This window comes from Rhinichthys klamathensis, unplaced genomic scaffold (assembly GCF_029890125.1).
Source record: "Rhinichthys klamathensis goyatoka isolate OS25496 unplaced genomic scaffold, OSU_Roscu_1.1 h1tg000114l_1, whole genome shotgun sequence".
Taxonomy (NCBI): Eukaryota; Metazoa; Chordata; class Actinopteri; order Cypriniformes; family Leuciscidae; genus Rhinichthys; species Rhinichthys klamathensis.
In genome coordinates, this window is record NW_026606651.1 from 3225460 (window position 1) to 3248620 (window position 23161).

General features: G+C 38.9%; 1 protein-coding gene across 4 annotated transcripts; it reads right to left on the reverse strand.

The window, feature by feature from the left end:
- Positions 1 to 1093: 1093 nt before the first annotated feature.
- Positions 1094 to 17112, reverse strand: susd1 (sushi domain containing 1). 4 transcript variants are annotated; one of them, XM_056254798.1, is made up of 20 exons: positions 17010 to 17110; positions 16450 to 16904; positions 15762 to 15905; positions 15470 to 15619; positions 13782 to 13934; positions 10711 to 10890; positions 10303 to 10482; positions 10037 to 10216; positions 8798 to 8977; positions 8501 to 8680; positions 5681 to 5860; positions 5342 to 5521; positions 3921 to 4085; positions 3743 to 3834; positions 3454 to 3640; positions 2572 to 2665; positions 1622 to 1877; positions 1486 to 1525; positions 1286 to 1379; positions 1094 to 1187 (listed from the first exon to the last, which is right to left on the reverse strand). In XM_056254798.1, exons 2-20 carry the CDS (start codon positions 16502 to 16504, stop codon positions 1142 to 1144), a joined length of 2736 nt encoding a protein of 911 aa, XP_056110773.1. In that variant the 5' UTR covers positions 16505 to 16904; positions 17010 to 17110; the 3' UTR covers positions 1094 to 1141. The 4 variants fall into 4 exon arrangements, with proteins under 4 accessions (XP_056110773.1, XP_056110774.1, XP_056110775.1 ...); XM_056254799.1 differs by lacking the exon at positions 5342 to 5521; XM_056254800.1 differs by lacking the exons at positions 5342 to 5521; positions 5681 to 5860.
- Between the last annotated feature and the right edge of the window lie 6049 nt (positions 17113 to 23161).

A 23161-nucleotide genomic window follows, 5' to 3' on the forward strand; every position in this document is an offset into this window, starting at 1 on the left:
TGCTCATGTTACTTAGGTCATGTAAAAATAAAATACATCTCAATATAGGTTAACTATAGTAAGTTACATGAATGGAAATCAGTGTAGGAACTCACCTCAGAGATGTAATCAATACCTTTATACCTGACAGTCATGAAACTTGCACTTTGTTGGGTTTGACCACAGGAATTAGACATGGTGTTGTTATTCATATTGAAACAACACCAACAACGGATCTTTTAAAAAAAGACCTAACGTTAATACATAATATATCGATCGTCTCCTCTGTTGTGGATTAATCTGAATCTTTATGCGATTTGGAGTCCGTCCAGTGTCAAAGAAAAGTGCCAATTCTTTCCTCAGTTGCACGGAATTATGGAAAATGAAAACTGCTACGAAATCTCATGTCAAACGATATAACGTTATAGCTACTGGGAAATGTCGGCTCTTTTGAAATGACAAACGATGACGAAAAGATGGATTACATTAATTTATACAAGAATAAAGAGTTAAACGGTCACCTGTGCAATTAAAACTGATCGTGACTAAATCTAAACTCTGAGGTGAGATATTTCTGTCGCGGCGCGCCTTCACTGTTCACTCGGTCTCGGTGATTGACAGGATGAGGAGCTACAAACCACGCCCACCGGGCCTTCTCTCATGATAAATCAAATAAATAAAATTCTCATATGCTATTACCTGTCTATGGCTATTACACACAGACACACACACATTTATATATGTGTGTTTGGGGGAAACAGTGGTAGTGCACTGCCATCTAAAGGACATTTTTACGTTTTTACAAAATTTACGTTTTTAAAAGATTTATGGGGTTTTTTTATCTTCGTGATCCATCCTTTTCAACACTGAAAATCAATGCTGTCTTCTATGTGCACTCTGGACAATATTTAAGTTAAATATAGACATTGGGAAACATTGATGCTTGGACCTTTTTTTAATTTTTCTCTATTTTTCCTTATGCGTTTCAGCTGGTTTTCATTATAATAAAATACCCTACTACTGTAAATTTAGTAACTTCATCTACTATAACTGCAAAGTGAATACTATGTCAGGATGTTTCTGATCGCATGAAAAGATGACTCAATATAACTCATCAGTATCGCAAACAGTTCAGCTTTATTTCAGAACAAAATAATCATGTTTATAAAACTGGAGAAAAAAATCTGGGACTGGACTTTTTACAGTACCTGTAAAATAAAAATAAAAAAATAAAATCAGAAAATAATTTGACAGTGCTTAAAGGAAATACAAGGCACAAAATTTGATCCTGTCAATGCGATCTCACCAGCTGTACCAGTATCCTATGACAATGACTGAGCCAACGGCACTTATGGATCCAACAGTTACAAGAGCAGACATCTTCATGATGTAGGATGTTCCTAATGTGAGAAAAGAAACGGTTTACACTGAACCACGTCGGGTTATTTTTTACATAGAGTTTGCAGGTGGCACAACGCAGTGTTTAGAGAGATTTATGATCCTTACCTCTGGCCTTAGCCCAGATTACACAAGACTGTGTTCTAGACTAAATAAAGAAAACACACAGAGAGAAGTTAAAGAAAATTAAAAGAATGCATTTTAATGCATTAATTTTACAGGTTGTCTTAAGATGTCTTCCCACCTTTCCCCACTGACACACAGTGCGGAGGATAATATAATAGTCTTTTCCGTTTTCCAGAGGTGCGTTGAAGAAGTCTCCATAGAGCTGCTGATCCCCGACAGTGAAGTTCAGTTCTGCACTCAGACCGCTGAGCTGGATCTGGGCCGTGACGTACCCTCGGTCACATCTCTGCTGCGAGAAGAACCGCGGACTTACAGACGAGCTGCAGTCAAACAGCATCACGCCCTCGACTGGGAACACGAACACCTGGTACATACTGAAGACATGAGACACAAACAGACATTCACAGCAACTGAATATTGAATTATCTAGTCAGTGGGATCAAATTGCAAGGTTTTTTTCTAAACCTGTAAATAAGCAGTTTTAGGATTTCATAAGCATTTTTGGTAACATATTTGTTAACATTAGTTAACTTTATTGGTTAACATTAACTAACGAAAAACATATTTCTAAAGCATTTATTAATCTTAGTTAATGTTAATTTGAACATTTAATAATACATTATTAAAATCAAAATGTGTATCTGTTAATATTATTTGATGGAACTAAACTTCAGTAGCATGTACTAACATTGAGTTCTATTTTTATGACACATCAAAAACATTCCTTTTTTTAGTTCACATTTTCAAAATTGCTTATGCTGATAATGTCATTTTTAATTAAAACTTTTGTTTTAAATAAGAAAAGAATGCACATTAGAAGCCTTTTTAAGTCTGGTCTTAGATGTTTGAATCCACTGCATATGCCCATATGGCATTAACTTTTTATTAGACATTATTTGGCATTAACAGTAACACTTTACAATAAGGTCTCATTCGTTAACATTAGATAATGTATTAACTAACCATGAGCAACACATTTGTTACTGTATTTATTCATCTTTGATAATATCAGTTAATAAAAATCCAGCTCATGTTCATGTTAGTTCATAGTGCAAGAAGCGTCCTTACCATATTGAGTCAAGTGTGTTGGTCGATCTCCGTAATCTGAGAGTGGGCGATGAAGCCTCTACTTCACTGTATGTGATTACTGGTGTGGGGGGGACTAGTAACAGAACACAAGTACAGTGTCCAAATCAATAAACAAGGACAATGAGAATTAATTTGTATTGTTTTGGATGTCAATAATCGCCACACAATGGCACTCATAAATCTAACTGTTTTAATGCAAGTGTTTGTGTCTGAAAGTCAACATGAAATCAAAATTGTACTTTCTTAAAGGGATACTTCACCCAAAAATGAAATTTCTGTTCTCACCCTCAAGTCGTTCCAAACCTGTATGAGTTTCTTTCTTCTGTTGAACACAAAATAAGTTATTTTGCAGAATGTTGGTAACCAGACAGTTGACGGTAGCCATTGACTAACATTTTTTTTCCTACTATGGAAGTCAATGGCTACCGTCAACTGTCTGGTTACCAACATTCTTCAAAATAACTTCTTTTGTGTTCAACAGAAGAAAGAAATTCCTACAGGTTTCATTCCTGGGCGAAGTATCCCTTTTATACATGTTCCTGGTCTTATTGTCAACAATTCAGTGTACCCCAAAACATTGGAATAAAAATGAGTTGGTTCGACTTAATTAAGCTTATAGAGTTTGTACTAAACAAATTGGGTAAGTCTGTCTATAAAAGTCTCACGGTATTTACTCAGTAAATATTTACACGATATTACTTAAAAAAAGATGTATTCAAATTGTTACCTTAATCTTTAAAGTTGAGCCAGTGTAGTATTTTTTAGAGTACACGTAATTTAAAAACATATCACTTACAAAACGAAATGTTGTTTGTGGATTATGGATGTTTGCATGAAAGAAGCTTTTGTTTTGTTTGGTACCTGGTATGCTAGTGTTTGCTGTCACTGTAGACGTGGCTCGTGTGGACTCGGCTGTAATGGTTATGGTGTAGTTTGTAGCAGGCAAGAGATTTAAACAAAGAACAGGCAACAGGGCCATGGAGCTGAACATCTTTTTTCTCCTGTCATTGAACAGCCGATCAAACTCTCGCAATCCAACAAACGTCACCTGTGTTGAGATGTTACATACAACCTCATATCATGATTGAGAGACAACTTTGGGAATGCAACAGTGCAAAGATATAGCTGAAACGAACTGATGAATACTCACTGTGTATTTCTCCCTATATCCCTCGTTCTCTGCATTCCAGTGCAGACATCTTTCATTAATCACCACCAGATCATTAATTATCAGTTTTAGCTCTGGAACACAGAGAATCAGAAGCAAATTAGACCAGATTTGATGTCAACAGCCACTCTTTTGCTGAACAATGACAGTGTGTGTTTACCTTTGCAATGCAGGGTGGCTATCTGCCACTTTCCTGTGATGTCGCATATTGAAATGTCACTTCCTGTGTGTCTGTAGTGTCCTTCAACACAGCGGTGGATCACTGCAGTGTTGTTGTCCCATGCTACCTCTGCGTGCGGCACCTCTGGTGCAGGGCCACAATGTGCTGTAGAGAGAAAACACACAGAAATGGTTATGAATATCATTCCAGATATTGTTCTGAAATATGTTGATCTGAATATATTTGTGACAGAATACAAGGATGTGATTTTGTTCTCTTTTTCTCATTGTAATTTGTCCTTGTGGATTAGCCGTCATATAGGGTTATTTCTGACAGTCAGCTTAACTACAAAAAATATATATATATATTGAACATTTCCACTATTATTAAAAAACTTCATTTAAAAGGTGGTATCACACTAGAGGTAACTTTCCACAACATTCTCTATGTAAAATGTATAAGCTCTTACTTGAATAAAGCCCTGTGTGATATTGTGTTTGTTTCATTTTTTGAACTAGTTACTAAAATATATACCTTGTAATTGCTTCCCATGTGACAAATAAACCCCTGTGAAAATGCAGTATGTGTGATATTCATGGTATTTACAATAATGTTCAAAAGTTTGGGGTCAGTGAGATTTTCTTTTTTGAAATAAGTATCTTATGCTCACCAAGACTGCATGTATTTGATGAAAAATAATACAGAAAAATTGTGAAATATTATTATAATTTAAAATAACTGTTTTCTATTTGAATTATTTTTAAATATTTATTCATGTGATGCAAAGTCAAGTCAAGTCAAGTCACATTTATTTATATAGCGCTTTTTACAATACAGATTGTTTCAAAGAAATTTGTTTCCAGAAGAAAAAAAGTGTCACAGTCCAGCTTAAGTAAGTTCAGTGATGTTTAATTTTTGTTTGAAAAAGTTATTAATTTAGTTCATTTATATATAGCCGCTCTGGAGTAAACCGTGATGTCATCGTCCAGCTCAGTTCAGTTCTTGTATAATAGTGTCAATGCAGGCAGATCAATATTATTGTTGAATATTAAATTTAATGTCCCCAACAACTTAGCAAACCAAGTCATTGGCAACAAAGGTGGAAAAAGGCGACAGTGGCAAGGTATGGCAGAACGGAGAAGTTCCATCTGGTTGAAAGCTGAATTTTCAGCATCATTACACCAGTCTTCAGTGTCACATGATCCTTCAGAAATCATTATTTGCTGATTTGTTCCTTAAGAAACATTTCTTATTATTATCAAATGTTAAAAACATTTGGGCTGCATTTTGTGGAAACAGTAATTTTTTTGTGTGACGTTAAATGTCTTTACTCTCACTTTTGATCAATTTAATGTAAAAATAATCAGTGACACCAAACCTTTAAGCATAGTGTATGTCATTATAGAAATTCAATCGTTTACCTATACACGTTACAGACACTTTTTCCCATGTTCCATCTGATGTACATGTTGACGTGTTTTTGTCACTCTCCTGTTTGAGTCCATATTTACATTTGTACTGAACCACACTGCCCAGTACAGATGCTTTCTTCCACTTTATATCTGTTAGTGGGAATTCTGGGGGAGGTCCACAGTTTATCTCTGTTTATTGAGACCAGTGTAGAGTGTTAGAAATAAAGCAAAAATGCTGCATATTTCATCATTTCCCATTGAAACTATATGATGACCTAAAGTGTTAATGTTTTTCCTTTTGTGTTCCACAAAGAAGGTGAGTAAATGATGACAGGATGTTGTCAGTACCTTCACATCGCATGTTAACTTTGCTCCACTTTGCATTTGAGTTACACAGTGACACATTCCCTTCACCCACAGTGCGATATCCAGCTTCACACACATAGAGGGCCACAGAGCCCAGACTGGAGCTGCTATTCCACAACACAACTGAGTGAGGTAGTGAGACGGGGACCCCACAGTCTACTTCTAAACAAACACACATACAGACACTGTACATGTGCATACATATTATCAGCTTATTAAAGAGGACAGCACTGAAATATCACATAGGTCATTCTCATGAAATGGTCAACCTTAAAGGGTTAGTTCACCCAAAAATGAAAATTATGTCATTAATGACTCACCCTCATGTCGTTCCAAGCCCGTAAGACCTCCGTTCATCTTCGGGACACAGTTTAAGATATTTTAGATTTAGTCAGAGAGCTTTCTGTCCCTCCATTGAAAATGTATGTACGGTATACTGTCCTTGTCCAGAAAGGAAATAAAGACATCATCAAAGTAGTCCATGTGACATCAGTGGGTTAGTTAGAATGTTTTGAAGCATCGAAAATACATTTTGGTCCAAAAATAACAAAAACTAGGACTTTATTCAGCATTGTATTGTCTTCCGGTTCTGTTGTGGATCCGCGTTCAGTGCCGCCGCTGACGTAAGACGCTGCTGACGTGTGTCTGGTGTGTGTGTGTGTGTATTCTGGTTCTGTTGTGGATCCGCGTTCAGTGCCGCTGCTGACGTGTGTCTGGTGTGTGTGTGTGTGTATTCTGGTTCTGTTGTGGATCCGCGTTCAGTGACGCTGCTGACGTAAGACGCTGCTGACGTGTGTCTGGTGTGTGTGTGTGTGTGTATTCTGGTTCTGTTGTGGATCTGCGTTCAGTGCCGCTGCTGACGTGTCTGGTGTGTGTGTGTGTGTATTCCGGTTCTGTTGTGGATCCGCGTTCAGTGCCGCTGCTGACGTAAGACGCTGCTGACGTGTGTCTGGTGTGTGTGTGTGTGTTTTCCGGTTCTGTTGTGGATCCGCGTTCAGTGCCGCTGCTGACGTAAGACGCTGCTGACGTGTGTCTGGTGTGTGTGTGTGTGTATTCTGGTTCTGTTGTGGATCCGCGTTCAGTGACGCTGGTGGCGTAAGACGCTGCTGACGTGTGTCTGGTGTGTGTGTGTGTGTATTCTGGTTCTGTTGTGGATCCGCGTTCAGTGACGCTGGTGGCGTAAGACGCTGCTGACGTGTGTCTGGTGTGTGTGTGTGTGTGTATTCTGGTTCTGTTGTGGATCCGCGTTCAGTGACGCCGCTGACGTAAGACGCTGCTGACGTGTGTCTGGTGTGTGTGTGTGTGTGTGTGTGTATTCTGGTTCTGTTGTGGATCCGCGTTCAGTGCCGCTGCTGACGTAAGACGCTGCTGACGTGTGTCTGGTGCGCCCGAGCTTCGTTTACAGTCTGAGGGAGACGCACGCTGGAAACAAAACAATCTTCGCAAACATGTCTAAGGATTTCCACACAGAGAAAGACTTGCATTTTTTTGCCCAGCCATATTTATTTGAACCCGAATACACGGACACACCAGACACACGTCAGCAGCGTCTTACGTCAGCAGCGGCACTGAACGCGGATCCACAACAGAACCAGAATACACACACACACACCAGACACACACACACCAGACACACGTCAGCAGCGTCTTACGTCAGCAGCGTCACTGAACGCGGATCCACAACAGAACCGGAAGACAATACAATGCTGAATAAAGTCGTAGTTTTTGTTATTTTTGACCAAAATGTATTTTCGATGCTTCTAAACATTCTAACTAACCCACTGATGTCACATGGACTACTTTGATGATGTCTTTATTTCCTTTCTGGACAAGGACAGTTTACCATACATACATTTTCAATGGAGGGACAGAAAGCTCTCGGACTAAATCTAAAATATCTTAAACTGTCTTCCGAAGATGAACGGAGGTCTTACGGGCTTGGAACGACATGAGGGTGAGTCATTAATGACATCATTTTCATTTTTGGGTGAACTAACCCTTTAAAGGTGCAGTAAGAGAGTTCTGAGAAACACTGTTGATATTTGAAATCAATCCAAACAAACACACCCTTCCCTTCATTCTCATGCCCCCAAAATGCACAAACACACAGTTCAAGAGTTATTATTCAACAAATTGTAATTCACTTAATAGTTACATCTATTAAATAATCAATGACTTAATTCAGTAATTATATCATAATTACTAATATCAACAATGAAAATTGTCTTCTGTAGAGATGCTTTATAGCTCAATCAGATTTGTTTCATGAACTCTGAAACATCAACATGGTTATCGAACTGAACTGAATAAACACTATTGCCTTCTGTAGAGCTGCTTATAGCTGCTGATTTAAGCTTGTTTTCATAATTTGACAAACTCTGCACTTTTATTGAACTAAACTGAATCAACACTGACTTGAGCTGAATAATGACACTGTTGTCTTCTGTAGAGCTGCTTTATAGATGAACAGATTGTGCTTTATAACAAATTAACTTTTTAACATTCACACTGATATTGAACTAATTTGAATCAACATTGGACTAAATTGAGTTGAATGACACTATTCACACTAAAGCTGCTTTACAGCTGAAATTGTTTTTGTTTCATAATTAAAAAACGGTAATAATATTATTTTCTTTTTTATTATTGTAAAGCTGCTTTGAAACAATCTGTGAAAATGTGACTTGATTTGACTTGACAGAGACCTAAATTGCACCGTTTCTTGAGAATGACCCGTTCACAAAATAAAGGGAGAAAACGTCAAAAATAAATAAATAAATAAATAAAAGTGCAAAAATATACCTTGGCACAGAAAATCAGGCTCACTCCAGATTCCCTCTGAATCGCAAACTGACGTATCTCCTTCCCTAACATTATGAAATCCTTCAGTGCACTTATAAGACACACTAGATCCAACTTTAGTGTCTCCTCTCCATATCATAACAGAGAGGGGGGGAGAAGGCGGTATGCCACAGTTCACCTCTGAGAAACAACAAAAACTTTGAAAATGTCTTCAGTTTACACATTAAAGAATAAGTCAGTTCTTTTATTTTTTAAAACAACCTTAACTGAGTAAAAAAAAAACATGCAAACAATTACCTTCACACAACAGAGTAGGTTTTGTCCAATAACCGTTCTCAGCGCACACAGATATATTATGTCCTTGTTTAGGATAGTAACCGTGTTTGCAGTGATATGTTACAGTGCTGTTAAATGTGACTCTGCCATTCCATATCTGTACAGTGAGGGGCAAAATAGGAGGCTCCCCACACACAATCTCTGTTGAGAAGGAAATGACATGTCAATTTATGACCGAATCACTGCAGTATTAAGAGCAGAGGAATAACATTGCTTATAAACTCTTAAAAATAAAGGCTCTTTGTTGGCATTGATGGTTACATAAGGTACCTTTAACATCCATAGAATCTTTCCACTGCACACATTTTTAAAGTGATGAAAAAAATGTCTTTTCACACTTAGAAAAAAAATATTCTTTTGAGAACTGTTTTTTATTGAAGGTTCTTTGTGGTGGAAATTATTGAAGGAAACTTTTGGATCCTTTATTTTTAAGAGTGTATAAGAAAAAATCTGAATAAGTTTGAAAATGCAGAATCACACAGAAAGCACTTCATATGTCCTCAGAAGATTTGAACAATAGCGAATAGAGTGTTAAGGACTACTTCTGAGATACTTGTTTAGTGCTTTTTTTAGTGTCATTATAATTTCCATTTGACTGTACTGCAAAAAAATGATGTTCTTCCTCAGTGTTTTTGTCTTCTTTTCCAGCACAAATATCTAAACCTTCTTAAATTAAGATACATACTTGAGAAGCAAAATGACTAAAGATATTAAGTCTTGTTTGACATGTAAAAAATATGTGAGTTTATGCTTAAAACAAAGACAAAATATCTAATTCATATCTAACTAAATTAAGTTTATTTTTCTGACCCACTGCCAAATATGTTTTTCTTGTTTTATGCACAAACTCACTTCATTTTGATAAATTTTTCAGAAAACAGGACTAAATATCTGATGTTATTTTACTTCTCAAGTAAATGTATCTTGATTTAAGAATGTTTAGATATTTGTACTGGAATTCAAGACAAAAATACTGAGGATGAACATAATTTTTGCAGTGCGTCTCTTTCAATATACAGTATGGACAAGAGCAGCCAGGATATTCTGGAAAATTAAATATTTTGAGTTCTATAGGGAAAAAAGAAACTCGTGTTGACATAAATAAAATAAATGAATAAATGTGAATAAATTGTGACAATTTAATTTTTTTTGGTGAACTATGCCTTTAAAACTTTCTTTAGAAATAAAAAAAATCTCTACCTTCACAGGAATAGTCTGGGTTACTCCACTGACCGTCGGTTTTACACACGGACACATTTCCTGTATCCAAACTGTGATATCCAGTTACACAGTTATACAGAGCCACAGAACCAATCTTACTGACACCGTTCCAGAACAACACTGAGTGAGGCAGGACCGGAGGAGAACCGCATTGTATCTCTAAACACACATAAACAATCTCAACAGGTTCTTTGCTTGAGATACGCTGTCATATTTCTGTCGACATAATAAACAGAAGCAGGTACCTTCACACTGGAAGTCAGGACGGCTCCAAGTCCCATGAGCAGTACATACTGACACATTCTCACGTCCACTGTTATAAAACTGTGGGTCACACACATACAGCGCCAATGATCCCATTCGAGATATGTTATTCCAAACCATTTTTGACTGAGGCATAACATGAGGTTCTCCACAGTCCACTTCTGTGTAGAAATTGATTATATTTTGTCAGGTGACAGTAAAACATGCAATGAATTTGTATAAGCCTGTGTGTGTGATGATCCCTTCACTTTTTTGTGTTTGTGTGTTGAATATCCCATTTCACTCTGAAATACATCAAATTACGGAAGCAAAATGGATTGCAAATGCTGTCACACACCTAATGTGATAATCGTGCAGACAGTCATTTTTTGCTCAAATGTAAACATTACCTTCACAGACCAAACTTGGTCCGTGCCACTTTCCATCCAGACCACAGACGGATGAATTCTGTCCTCTCTTCCACTGAAATCCCTCCCGGCAGCCGTACTGGAGTTCACTGCTGTAGTGTGTGATAGTGGGGGAGAGCCGGTCGGCGTGGAGGACTGAAGGAGGAGACCCGCAATCTATCACTATACAAACCATACACACAGAAACAGGTCCATTACTTCAACAGAATTTAACATTAATATTAATAACATTATATGCACTGCCTGGCCGTTTGGGATTAGATAGGCAAATGTTATATGTTTGGCAACAGTTCTTCTGATCCTAATTGATGGAGTGTGTTAGCCTGGCTAACTTCAGACCACGTCTCATTGACATTGAGACGTGGTCTGGGAACCACATGTTCATTTTCTGGTATTTGAGGCGTGGTTTACGAATGCCCAGAGCCGTTTATTGGGTGCTACGAATGTCTATCAAATGCGCCTGTACGTAGCTCATAGCCAATCGTTTCAAGTATACAAGATGACGTATGTAGAGCGAAAGAAATTAGACGAGGAAGAAGACGATGGGTCAGAGATTTATTTGCGTTCTAAACTACTTAGAACAATATCCAAGGCTGCATCGAAAGGTAACTTCGCGTCTGCTGCCATGTTTGATCCATAGGTATAAACAAACTTCTTCAGTGTGTCGCATAGACGTCGTCATCGTCTTGCTGCTCCCTCCCCGTTCTGTGATTGGTCCCCTTGCTGAGGCGAAAATTTGGTCCACGGTATCCAGACTGCCTTAGCCTGGTTAAAACCAGACCATTCTCTGTTGTAACTGGCAAAGCGTCATAGACAAATCATTTCCAGAGGGGCGTCACCAACGGACGTCGCGGATAGACCTAAAACCAATCAGAGCGATGAAGGAGATGACGTATGCAGAGCGGCGGAGAAACATCTCCGAGTGTTGTTCTTTGCTCGGTTTTTAACAAAAAGGAAACGTTCAAATGGCTTAAAACAGACGCGATAGCTGATTCGAACTCTGATGTTCGACGGCGGCATCCATCTGTGTAATGTAGGCTACAAAATCTGCTTCAAAATCCCAGCGCTGTCTTCATCGTGTAAAGCCCCGCCCCAACGTTTCTGATTGGTGCCTCGATTTCGACGGATTGGAAATGGGCTTGAATGAGCTCTTTGCCATACTAACTTTCAGAGCAAATCTAAATTTGCCGGAAGTTGTCTGGGTTTTCCCAGGCTAAGACTGCCTGGCAGCGTGAATAAAATCGCGCTGCGCAAAGGCAGTATGGGGAAACCCAGGCTAGGAGTGTGTAGCTTTTCATTACTAAAACAACCATGTATGAAGACACATCATGGCCATATTCCAGGATGACAATGTCAAGATTAACCAGGCTCAAACTGTGAAAGAATGGTTATGAGGGAGCATGAAGAATCATTTTCACACATGAATCGGCTCCTCTAAATCCAGAGCTTAAATTCATTGAAAGTCTTTGGGATGTGCTGGAGGAGACTTTACAGAGTGCTGGACTCTTGCATTGACAATACAAGATCTTGAGCAAAAACTGATGCACCTCTTGATGGAAATAACATCACAACATTTATTTCCATCAAGAGGTCCATACATTTTTGGTTTCTTCTTATTATTATTATTTTAGCTTTACAAAAAGATAAATCACTTTGTTTCTTGATATTGCAAACTGTTATTTGTAATCATATAATTTAAATTTATTATCGTAATCATCAACACACTGGTTTGGAGAAGGTACTTAGCAATTGCTAGGCCATTGCTAGGTGGTTTTTAGAGGGTTCGGGGTGATTTTAAAGTATTTGTGCTATATAGCTACTATGGTGTGCTGCTAAGGACTTGCTCAGGTTATCCGGATGGTTACTAGGGCATTACTAGGTGGTTGCCAAGTAAAAAGTCTGATATTCTGGTCTCTAGATATGGCTCAGGTCTCCTCTCCGATCTATGAGATTTTTTAATCCGGTGAAAATCACAACTCTTAAATCATTTAGAAAACTAAAAGCACACCTCTCCTTAATAAGCCACTCAATTTTTGAAGAATCATTAATGTCCTAAGCAGGTACCAATATTAATATATTTGGTCACACTTTAGATTACGGCCCAATTCTCACTATTAACTACAGTTTATTTTGCCTCAATAAACTCCTAATTACTGTTTATTAATAGTTAGTAAGGTAGTTGTACCGTTTAGGTAGGAATAGGATTAAGGGATGTAGATGTTCATGCAGAATAAGTAATTAATATGTGCTTTATAAGTACTAATAAACAGACAAAATCTTAGGCCCTGTTTACACCTGGTATCAAGGTGTGTTTAGTCGATCGGATCACAAGTAGGAGGGAGACATACACTCGTTTACATCTGGTGTTTTAATCTGTCTCTTGTCCACTTTCAACCACTTCTGTTCTGATTTCTTCAATGGGAGGGTCTATGGGCAGGGAGGCCTAAATGTACGGGCTTTTTTGGACGAAATACGCTGGCGCAATTTACGTATGAATGCGCCTGGAGACGACGGAAAAACACACGGAGAGCACCTTTCGTTTCTGCTCTGACAGCCGCAAGACCAGACGAACACTGTGAGTGTGTTCGAAATCAGGGTGAGAGAACATTGTGCTTGGTCATTTTTTGTCGTCAGTAGGCGGAGAGTAGACGGTCTTTTGAGGCCGTTTGAACACATTCGACCACATAAGCGTTTACACTACGAAAGCAATCCGGTCGAATGCGTTTTCGACTACCTCTGTAAGTGGTTAAGTGGTAAAGCTCGAAATATTTTAGGCCCTGTTTACACCTATATTTGTGATCCGATCGACCAAAACGCATCTTAATACAAGGTGTAAACAGGGCCTTAGTAATGATATGCATGCTAAACTAATAAGCATTAATAGTAAGAATCGAACCTTAAAGTGTTTCCATATCTTTTCATTAATTCATTAATTCATTGCAGCTGTAATATGAAAAAAACAGTACAGGAGATTTCAGGTTCAGGTGATATTTCTAGACTAGAGGACCACATGAGTGATTTGTTAATGTAAACGACATTGGCCCAATTCTTACCCTTGCAGTAAGCTGCGTCTCGGTTTGGATTAAAGGGTTCTGGTCCATCCTGGACTGTGTAACCGATCTGACAGGAGCAGGTGAAATCTCCCTCTGTGTTTTGGCAGAGACCTCCTTCACCACAGACCCCCTGCACGCTGCACTCGTCCAGATCTACAGACAAAACAACATCATGGAGCGAGAGGAGAAATGTGCTGCCTGAAATAACCAGAAGAGAGTCTATTATGACAGCATTTTAGTGCCACTGTAAAGTCTGTTTAGTTTTATTTTGTTTTGGTTCTGGTTTCCCTGTTCTGGTTTGCCTTATTAGTTTCCATAGTTCCTAATTTTGCCCTGTAGATTCCTGAGAATTTGTGATTAAAGATTGTTCTTTGAATTCTCTATCGTCGTGCGCTTATTTGGAGCCAATCAGCTCTGACAGCCATATGAAAAAATAAATAAAGGAATACATATAAGAATATGAAATTAAAAGGTGCAGCAATCAAAGAAACATAACTCTTTTTTTAAAAACGAGTTGGTTTTTTTACAGCCATTTTTTTTACCTGACACTAAAACGAGTACATTGAAATCTATAACAAGGGCTTCCAAATGAGTAAAATCTTTATAAAGCAAACCTATAAGATGCCCATACAGATGTTTTTTTTTATTTTTATTTTTTATGATGAATCACTTTCTTAGCCTGTTAAAGGGTTATTTCACCCAAAAATTAAAATTACCCCATGATTTACTCACCCTCAAGCCATCCTAGGAGTATATTAAATTCTTCTTTCAGACGAATACAATCGCAGCTATATTAAAGAATGTCCTGGTTTATAATGGCAGTGAATGGCTTCACACGGCTCTGGGAGGTTAATAAAGGCCTTCTGACGTGAAGCGATGTGTTCGTGTTAAAGTTTTAAATATGGATATTTTCTTAAACATCGCTTCACTTTAGAAGGCCTTTATTAACCTCCCATACATCTTTTTATTTCAGTATTTACAGTGAACCTAAACTTCTATAACATTTTACCCTTTCATTTTTTAAAGCTTTCACTTCTGCAAAACTCTGCTGAGTGTCTTCTTTAAAAAGAGACTATAGGTTTGTATTCCAAAGCAATTATGAATTACAGCCATTTAAGTTCAGATCTATGATCAGAAAGGGTGGTGACAGTTAACAGGTTAATGTGGTTTGTTTTCTGATATGCACCGCCTTTTAAGCTGCATTAAATGTTTGAAATGTGTTATACAAATAATTATTTAATATGATTACTATAAAATAATCTGTTTATCAAGATGGCGCATTTCCCTCCATGTAAATGGCCGTTATTAGTTAAAAAAAATTACTGTTTCTTTGTGCTGTGCTTTTAATTTCTCTGTTAAAAAAAATAAAAGTTTTTTAGTTTGTTATTTTTATTGTTGTTAGCCGGGATAAGTGTGTCCTTTAATGTATTTTGACACATGTCACATGAAGCAACTCCTGTTTGACATTTTTGAGCCACTGTTGTGCAATAAATTTCTCAGAACTTGTATAGCAAATTATCCCATTCAGGATATATCACTTGCCACACCATGTTCACACCCATCCTGTAACATCTCTGCACATGTTTGAGAAACACAATCAGCAAAACAACAATGATATGGGGAACACATGCTGGGGCCCAAATGATATGGCTCCACAAATGCATTAATTTACTGAACTGAAGACTCACCATGGCAGTACGTTCCATCATTGGGTATGAATGTGTTCATGTGATTGGACGGGCTGTAGCCGGCAAGACAGGTGCAGTAATAGCTGCCGTGCGTGTTGTGACACTTAGTGTGATCGCCACAGATTCTACCCAGCTGACACTCATCTTTATCTGTAAAACCGGAGCAATAAATACAGTTATCATGTGATGTACAGATTTGCGTAGTTACAGAAGCCCCATAACAAAAGTGAAATATAAATAGCATAGCCTATCTGTTTATCAATCAAAAACATAGTACTCAGGATAATCAAACCTTGGCAATGAGTCCTTCCGTTGCCGACAAATCCATACATGCAGTTGCACACTTTCCCCCCAGATCCGTCAGTTTTATCATCACAGGTAGCGTTTTGATGACAAGAGGCACAAACATCCACTTTGTTTGCCTTCACTCTTATACCTGAGGAGAGGAAAAACCTGGATTGACATTTCCATTTTGAAATGAGGATACTAAAGCCTAGTATATAAAATGTAAATCTGGGACTTTTGGGGATTTCTGGGAAAAAGTGTTTTTTTTGGGGGGGGGGGGGGGGGGGGGGGGGGGGTGGGGTTGGGGGTTTACCAAATAAGTGAATAACAATATATAAAATTCTGTACAATTTCTTGGAAAATTAGTGACATTAATTGAGATGGTCAAATCATATTGGATGATCATCAGGTTAAATTGACCATCAAGGTAAACCAAATACTTTATGTAAATAAACTTAATTCACACTAATTGTTATCCTGATAATATAATTTATAATGAAAAAAAGTATTTACACACACACACACATATATATATATATAAACACACACATATACATATACACACACAATTTTGACAATCAATAGTTGCATAGCTTTATTAATTCAAGGATTAAATAATTTCAATCTTTTGTGACTATTTAAAAATATTTGATAGTTGTGATTAGTATAGTCACCTACAATTGTTTGATACTGACCTTTAAAGATGCTTTGAATCATCAGGAAGCATAAGGCCACTCTTTTGACTGTCATCGCTGTTTTTCTCGCCTCTCTTCTTGTGAGCTCAATACATCACTGTTCTGTTCCACATTTCTCCTAATTTCCCCCTAAAGACCCTCCTCCTCCATTCTGAACTCTGTTGATAGTGGTGAATGAGTGTGGGGCAGAACGGTTAGTTGAGGTCAAGCACATCTCCTCTCAGCTTTCTGAAGGACATAGCGGTCTGTGCGGTTTGTAATGAGCATCTATTATCATCAGCGCTGACACATTCAGTTAAATGTCGCTCTCCGAGAGGGAACCTGCTCATTCTTATGGCCACAGGAATTGCACCATCACTGGCCACATGCTGATTATGACTATTTTTGGCTGCTGTTTATGAAAGCTGCCAAACTGCTGTGAATACACCCATCTTCAATTTCCGCTGATGGGCTATCTATAAAAAAAATTCCTTTGTGTTATCAGTGTCATGTTATTTTTTTTAAATTGTATCATGTATGATTAAAGTTGGCTTCTAATAACAGTAAATTCATCGTCTTACCTTTTTGGAGGAGTAGATCTGGTCTATATATTTCTGATGCACAAAAGAATAACCTAAAACAAAATTTAAGTTCTTTCCCAAAAATATCACATTGGAATTATTCTTAATAAGAACAACAATAACATAATGTTCTTACTATGATCATGACAAAAAGAGTACAAAACAAATAAATGAACATACAAGTGCATGACACATCTACAGCGCCAACTCTAGTGGATATCGAGTTAACACAGTTTGGGTATGAAAGATAAGAGTTCTCTGCACTATCACCCTCCTAACACACCCCTCAAACACACACGCACACACACACACACCAACCCCTCCCAACAAAACAAAACACACACCCTCACTCAGCTCATCCGGAAACCTCCAATGAGATGAGAAACCATTTCCTCCACCTGACTGCTGAAACAAGAGTACTGTATATGCTGGTGTGAATATATGCACTGCTTTTATTCAAATGTACAAAACAGACACCAGCCATATGAAGAGATGGAGCTCATGAGCACTGTACAGAAAATGTGCCAGTTCTGCCATCTGAGATGTTTGGATGTGTTCTGAATATAAAACATAAACATACTGCACAGTACACACTGAATATATTTTAAGTATGAGTGTGCTGTGTGCTAAAGGTTTTAAAAAGTAGTATGCAACATTGTTACATCATAACGTGCAAGATAACGTAACCTCGGTTCCCTGAGAGCAGGGAATGAGTATTGCGTAAGTAGCTTACGCTATGAGAAAACTCCTTTTCTCGAGAATACTGAAGCCACATTTTTAAAACGCAGTGCAGCTGCACAGCAGCCACATAACTGAGAGCCTAGCGCGCTCATTGGCTGTGCTGCGGCAACTGCACGAACCAAGGCGAGGCGACTCAGGCGCACGAACCAATCAGGCCGCTTCGCGCCCAGGCGTGTCAGAGCCCGCCAGAATGGGCGTGGCTTATAGCTATATAAGCCCCCCATTCTCTCGATATAAATCAGGTTAAATCGACTGAAGCGATCCCCTGATAAGGACGACTCTGGAGTCATTGGGCCCGAATTCAAGGCAGGAAGCGCTCACTGAAAGCGCTTGCAAATCGCCCACTCGCTTGACTAATGCCAGTGCTAGCAACAGAGCAGTTTTGAGCGAAAGATGTTTCAGGTCAGCGGACTGAAGCGGCTCAAATGGGCCAGGACCGTGGAGAGGTCCCAGACAGGTACAGAGGGGGGTTGAGGTGGGTTTAGCCTTCTGGCCCCCTTGAGGATGTGCACGACCAGGTCGTTTCCAGGCTCTGTGCTGCACACCAGCCGGAGAACACTGACCATTTTAGAGCGTAAAGACGCCTGGTCGAGGGCGCACTTGCTTTAGTGATGGTTTTCAGCACCTTTTCTGGGAGGTACCCGGATACCCGTTGAGGGGCCATACATGGAGGGCCCACAAGTCGGGACAGGGATGCCAGATTGTCCCGTTCGCCTGTGTGAGGAGGTCTCTCCTCAGCGGAATCGGCCATGGGGCTGTTTCCAACAGCTGAGCCAGCTCGGAGAACCATAGCTGGTTCTTCCAGAGAGGGGCTATCAAGAGCACTGCACACTTGCTCTTCCTGATCCGTTCGATGACCTGAAGTAGCACCGTGACCGGAGGGAATGCATACAGCGGGCGGCTTGGCCAGTCGTGGGCTAGCGCATCCCTGTCTTTGGAGAAAAATGCTTGGCAACGAGCGTTGTCTTCTGAGGCGAAAAGGTCGACCTCTGCTTTGCCGAAGATGCTCCATATCAACTGAACCGTTCGCGGGTGAAGCGACCATTCCCCTGGGGGAACTTTGTCTCTGGATATCCGGACCCTGGTTCAGAATGCCTGGCACATGTGCCACTCACAGCGAGCACAGGTTGTGCTGAGCCCATATAATGAGGTTTTTGGCCATGGCGTGCAGGTTGCTCGACCTGAGTCCACCGTGGCGATTTATATAGGTTTTATATATACGATTTATATATACCACCAACATGTTGTCCGTCCGGACCAAGACGTGGTGGTCTTTTAGGCATGGGAGAAAAGCTTTCACCGCTCTCATCTCTAGACAGTTAATGTGTAGGCGTCTCTCAGGGCTCGACCATAGGCCGGAGATGGGCCTGCCCTCGTAAAGGGCCCCCCAACCTAGGTTAGAGGCATCAGTTGAGATAACTTTCCTCTTTTAAAATCACACACATACTCACGCCGGTTTGGTACCAGCCGGCTGCTTTCCAGGGAGCCAGGGCTCTGATACAGCCGTGGTTCACTCTGACGACAACCACGCATGAGCCGGTACACGGGGTTTTAACAAGCGCTGATGAGGACGCAAGTATAGTAGACCCAGCTGGAGTACTGATGATGCTGAGGCCATGAGACCTAACATCCTCTGAAATCTCCTGAGAGGCGCGCAAGCGCCTGCTCTGAACGATGTTGCTAGGCGTTAACAGTAGGACCGTGTACTGATGAGCCTGCCCCTCGAAAGCGAATCTCAAGAATGGCCTGTGATGGGGCGTTATTTGAATGTGAAAATAAGCATCTTTCAGATTCACTGAGAAAAAACAATCCCCTGGGTCGAATCTGCGCGAGGATTTGTTTGGTTGTTGGCATTCGCTTTGTTCAGGTGTCTGAGATCTAGGATGGGCCTGACGCCGCCATCCTTCTTTGGAACGAGGAAGTAGCGACTGTAAAAGCCTGACTCGCTTAGTGATAACGGGACTGGCTCTACAGCTCCTTTTGCTAACAGTTTCATCACTTCGGTGCGAAGGACGTGAGCCACGTCGCTTCTCACTGTTGTCTCGACCACGGCTAGAAAGCGTGGAGGTCTGCCAGCAAACTGTTCAACACCAATTGTGATATCCCGGGGATGGCCTCAGCCCGCATAGCTAGGGGTTGAATGATGTCAGGGGACGGGTCTGCATCAATGAAGCGTACCGTATGGAAGCCATACGGAACGCAGTTTGTCCCGTCATTTTCAGGCATATGCTCTAAATTGAGAATTAACCATTTTTTTGAGACAAATATTTGTTTGATTTGCAAACATACAGCTCTACCGACTGTCGCTCCGGCTTCACAGCCAGCGGGACTCAAGCTAATGGCAAATCCATTCTTTTACTGTCCACGTTTTGATTCCGGCTAATCAGTTTGGGCGACTACAAAAAACGTGATTATTGTTCATCAGTCCAACATTAAGCAACGTAAGAAAACATGCAATCTACCTGAGGGAAGACGACAGGCATGCAAACTTTAGGCAAAAAACAAAAGTAGGCCTAGTGCTTTTTCCCATTTTTAAAATGTCGCCGTTGGCATAGATGAAACAAAGATGGCTAAAGTCAACCGATTTAGCTAATAGACCTACATATTTTGGCTTTCTTCTTCATTTACGTTTGTCTTTGTTCAGAATATTTTTTTTTTAACAAAATCCAAAATTTGAGCCAGGAAAGTTTCTGAAATTTGGTTGATTTTTCCACGAAATGACCCAAATGCGTTTGTCTGAGAACCTTTTATAGCCTACATCTTTTGTACACATTTAACTGCAGATGCTGAAATGATATGCACTGTGTGGTGGTACAGTACAAATATTTTGAGTGTTTTATTCTGTCCCTTATTTTCCTATAAAGAACCACGATTGCCCCTTATTTTCCTTTACATAAGTTGGCAACCCGTAAGTTACTTCATAGTGTGCACAGCACAACCTACATTTATGACATGTCCAGCGCGGGCCGGAGGGAAAACTGATTCTGTTTGGACAGTGCTTATGTGCAGGGGTGCGTACTTCATAGTGGGCACTAGGGCTGGGTAAAAAATATCGATTTCAATCGATTCTCATTTTTGGGTGGTTCTTCAACTACAGGCACTTTTGGCCTTGTGAACTTGAGGGGGAAAAAAGTGTTCAAATCAAAATTGTCACAGTCTAACAGTTAAATATAACTAGTCTAGTTTAATAATCCATAAGAGAACGCACTTACATTATAAAACAAATTGGTGTTTTTTGACATATGTTCCGATCCGCACTGAACAAATGTCATTTCCATCACATGTACATATTTGATTATTATTTAAAGATATTATGATATACATAATTTCTTAACAGTGTAAGACCACTTTCACACATAGTTTTACCAGTTTATACCTATATTGCAATTACCATAGATTTGTGGATTAAGTAAATGAATTGTCAAGAGGCCCAAACACAAAGATTACATCCACCACAACCTGAAATATAATATTGGATTGGTTAGATACATTTCAGAAAAATAACTACTTGTGTTATTACATTAAGTGGACCATTATCCCTTAAACTATGCAGAAGTTTTTAATGAGTGATTAGAATTTTGTACATATTTTTTAAAAAGTTATGAGGTGGTGGAAATGGCTGGGTGTTGTGGAAATGACAATGAATGGACGTCCATGTAGAAAAACAAATATATATTTGAATAAATACATTAGCATTGTACATTTCAATAAATAAAATATACATATATAGCCACACAATCTATGAATTGCATCTTGTAACCATAAATGTCATTTCCACCTCACCTTTGTCATTTACACCCAAGAAGGTAATATGTTGGAAATGACGGTGGTGGACATGACAATCCTGCAGTATTTTGTAAAAAAAATCAAAGCTAGCATCTACAGATTAGCTATGAATTGGTAGCTAGCATTGCATGCATGCAAAATACATCTATTTATGTTAAAAAAAATCTATTTATTTACAAACTCAATTGATGTTACGCCATGTTTTGGAAATGACATACAATAAAAATATTTTCATTTTAAGCAATATTTACCTTGGTTTTCTTCACCAAGTTGGTGAAGAAATTCAAATCTCCTCCATGTCAGATGTGCTGTGATGTCATTGTTCATCTCCATAGAAACTACCCAAACAATCTTTCAACAAAAACTTTTAAAAGGGACATTACAGCGTTGTGGTGGAAATGACGGCAATACTGTGGGACAACTACATTTTGTATATAAAATCACATTTGTAGTTGTCTGACCTCGAATACCACAATTATGTTTTGATTATTTTACTGATACTTTATTCAGTCATATTTAAAAAAGAATAGATAAATAATTTTTTACACTTCTTTTTCATTATTGAAGATCAAGTACTTTCGTTGTAAAGTTAACTATGAAAGTGCGAATTTTTCAAAATTAAATGTTTTTTGTCAAATATGATCAAAGGACATGAAAGTGCCCATAGTCTAAGAATTGCCCTTTTACGAACCGATAGCGATTCTTAAATCCCAAGAATCGATTAGGCTATCCTGTTTTCAGTTGACGAATGAATGGAACATTGTAGCGCTCATCCCAGCCAATAAATCGCAATAATCTTTGTGCTTTGTTACTATTGATATGAAACAAAGTCTCAGATTTCTAAGTACGTCCATTTTCTTACGAAATTCAACAACATACCCGTTTTGGCGCTGTGGCGTGAGATCGCTCTGGCTCAGCTCAAGAGAAGCAGCAGCGCGGAGCGCACATGATCTTCTCTTCCGCCTTATAAATACCAGTTACAGCGCGAAATAAATGAGCATCTGAAAGTGTGTTAAAAGAGTACAACTTATCGAAATCCGTATCATGTCACATGGAATCGCCCAAACAGTGTTAAAATTGTGGAAAGACATCAGTAAAACTTGTAAACAATGTCATGTAACGTCACTTTTACGGTACCTCAGAAAAACCATATCCAGTGACCATAACTCGTTAGTCAGCTAGAAAAATTAACTCTAGAGGAGCATTTTCCTAAATATATGCACCATATTACATATATTCATTATAATTTGTAATGTTCTTCAATATTTAATACGTTTGAATAAATCTGGCAAGTTTTTATGACAGCCACCATTTAAATGTTTATATTTCCTATAACTTTATTATACAAATAAAAAAAAAGTGTAATTTAAGTGTTCGTATACAAATCAGTAAATTACCAATATGCTAATGAAGCCTAGTAAGCTAGAACTGACTCCCAGTTTTTTTTATTTTTTTTTTATTAGGGACCATGTACAATCTATAACATAAATGTTGCCATTTGATGCATTGTACCAGAGTTAGCCATAGGCTATTTTACATCTGCAGTTTACAGCATTAGTTAAGAGATTTGTTTTCCTTGAGAAAATTGGCCGTATTGTACCTGATATCCAAAATAATCAATATTG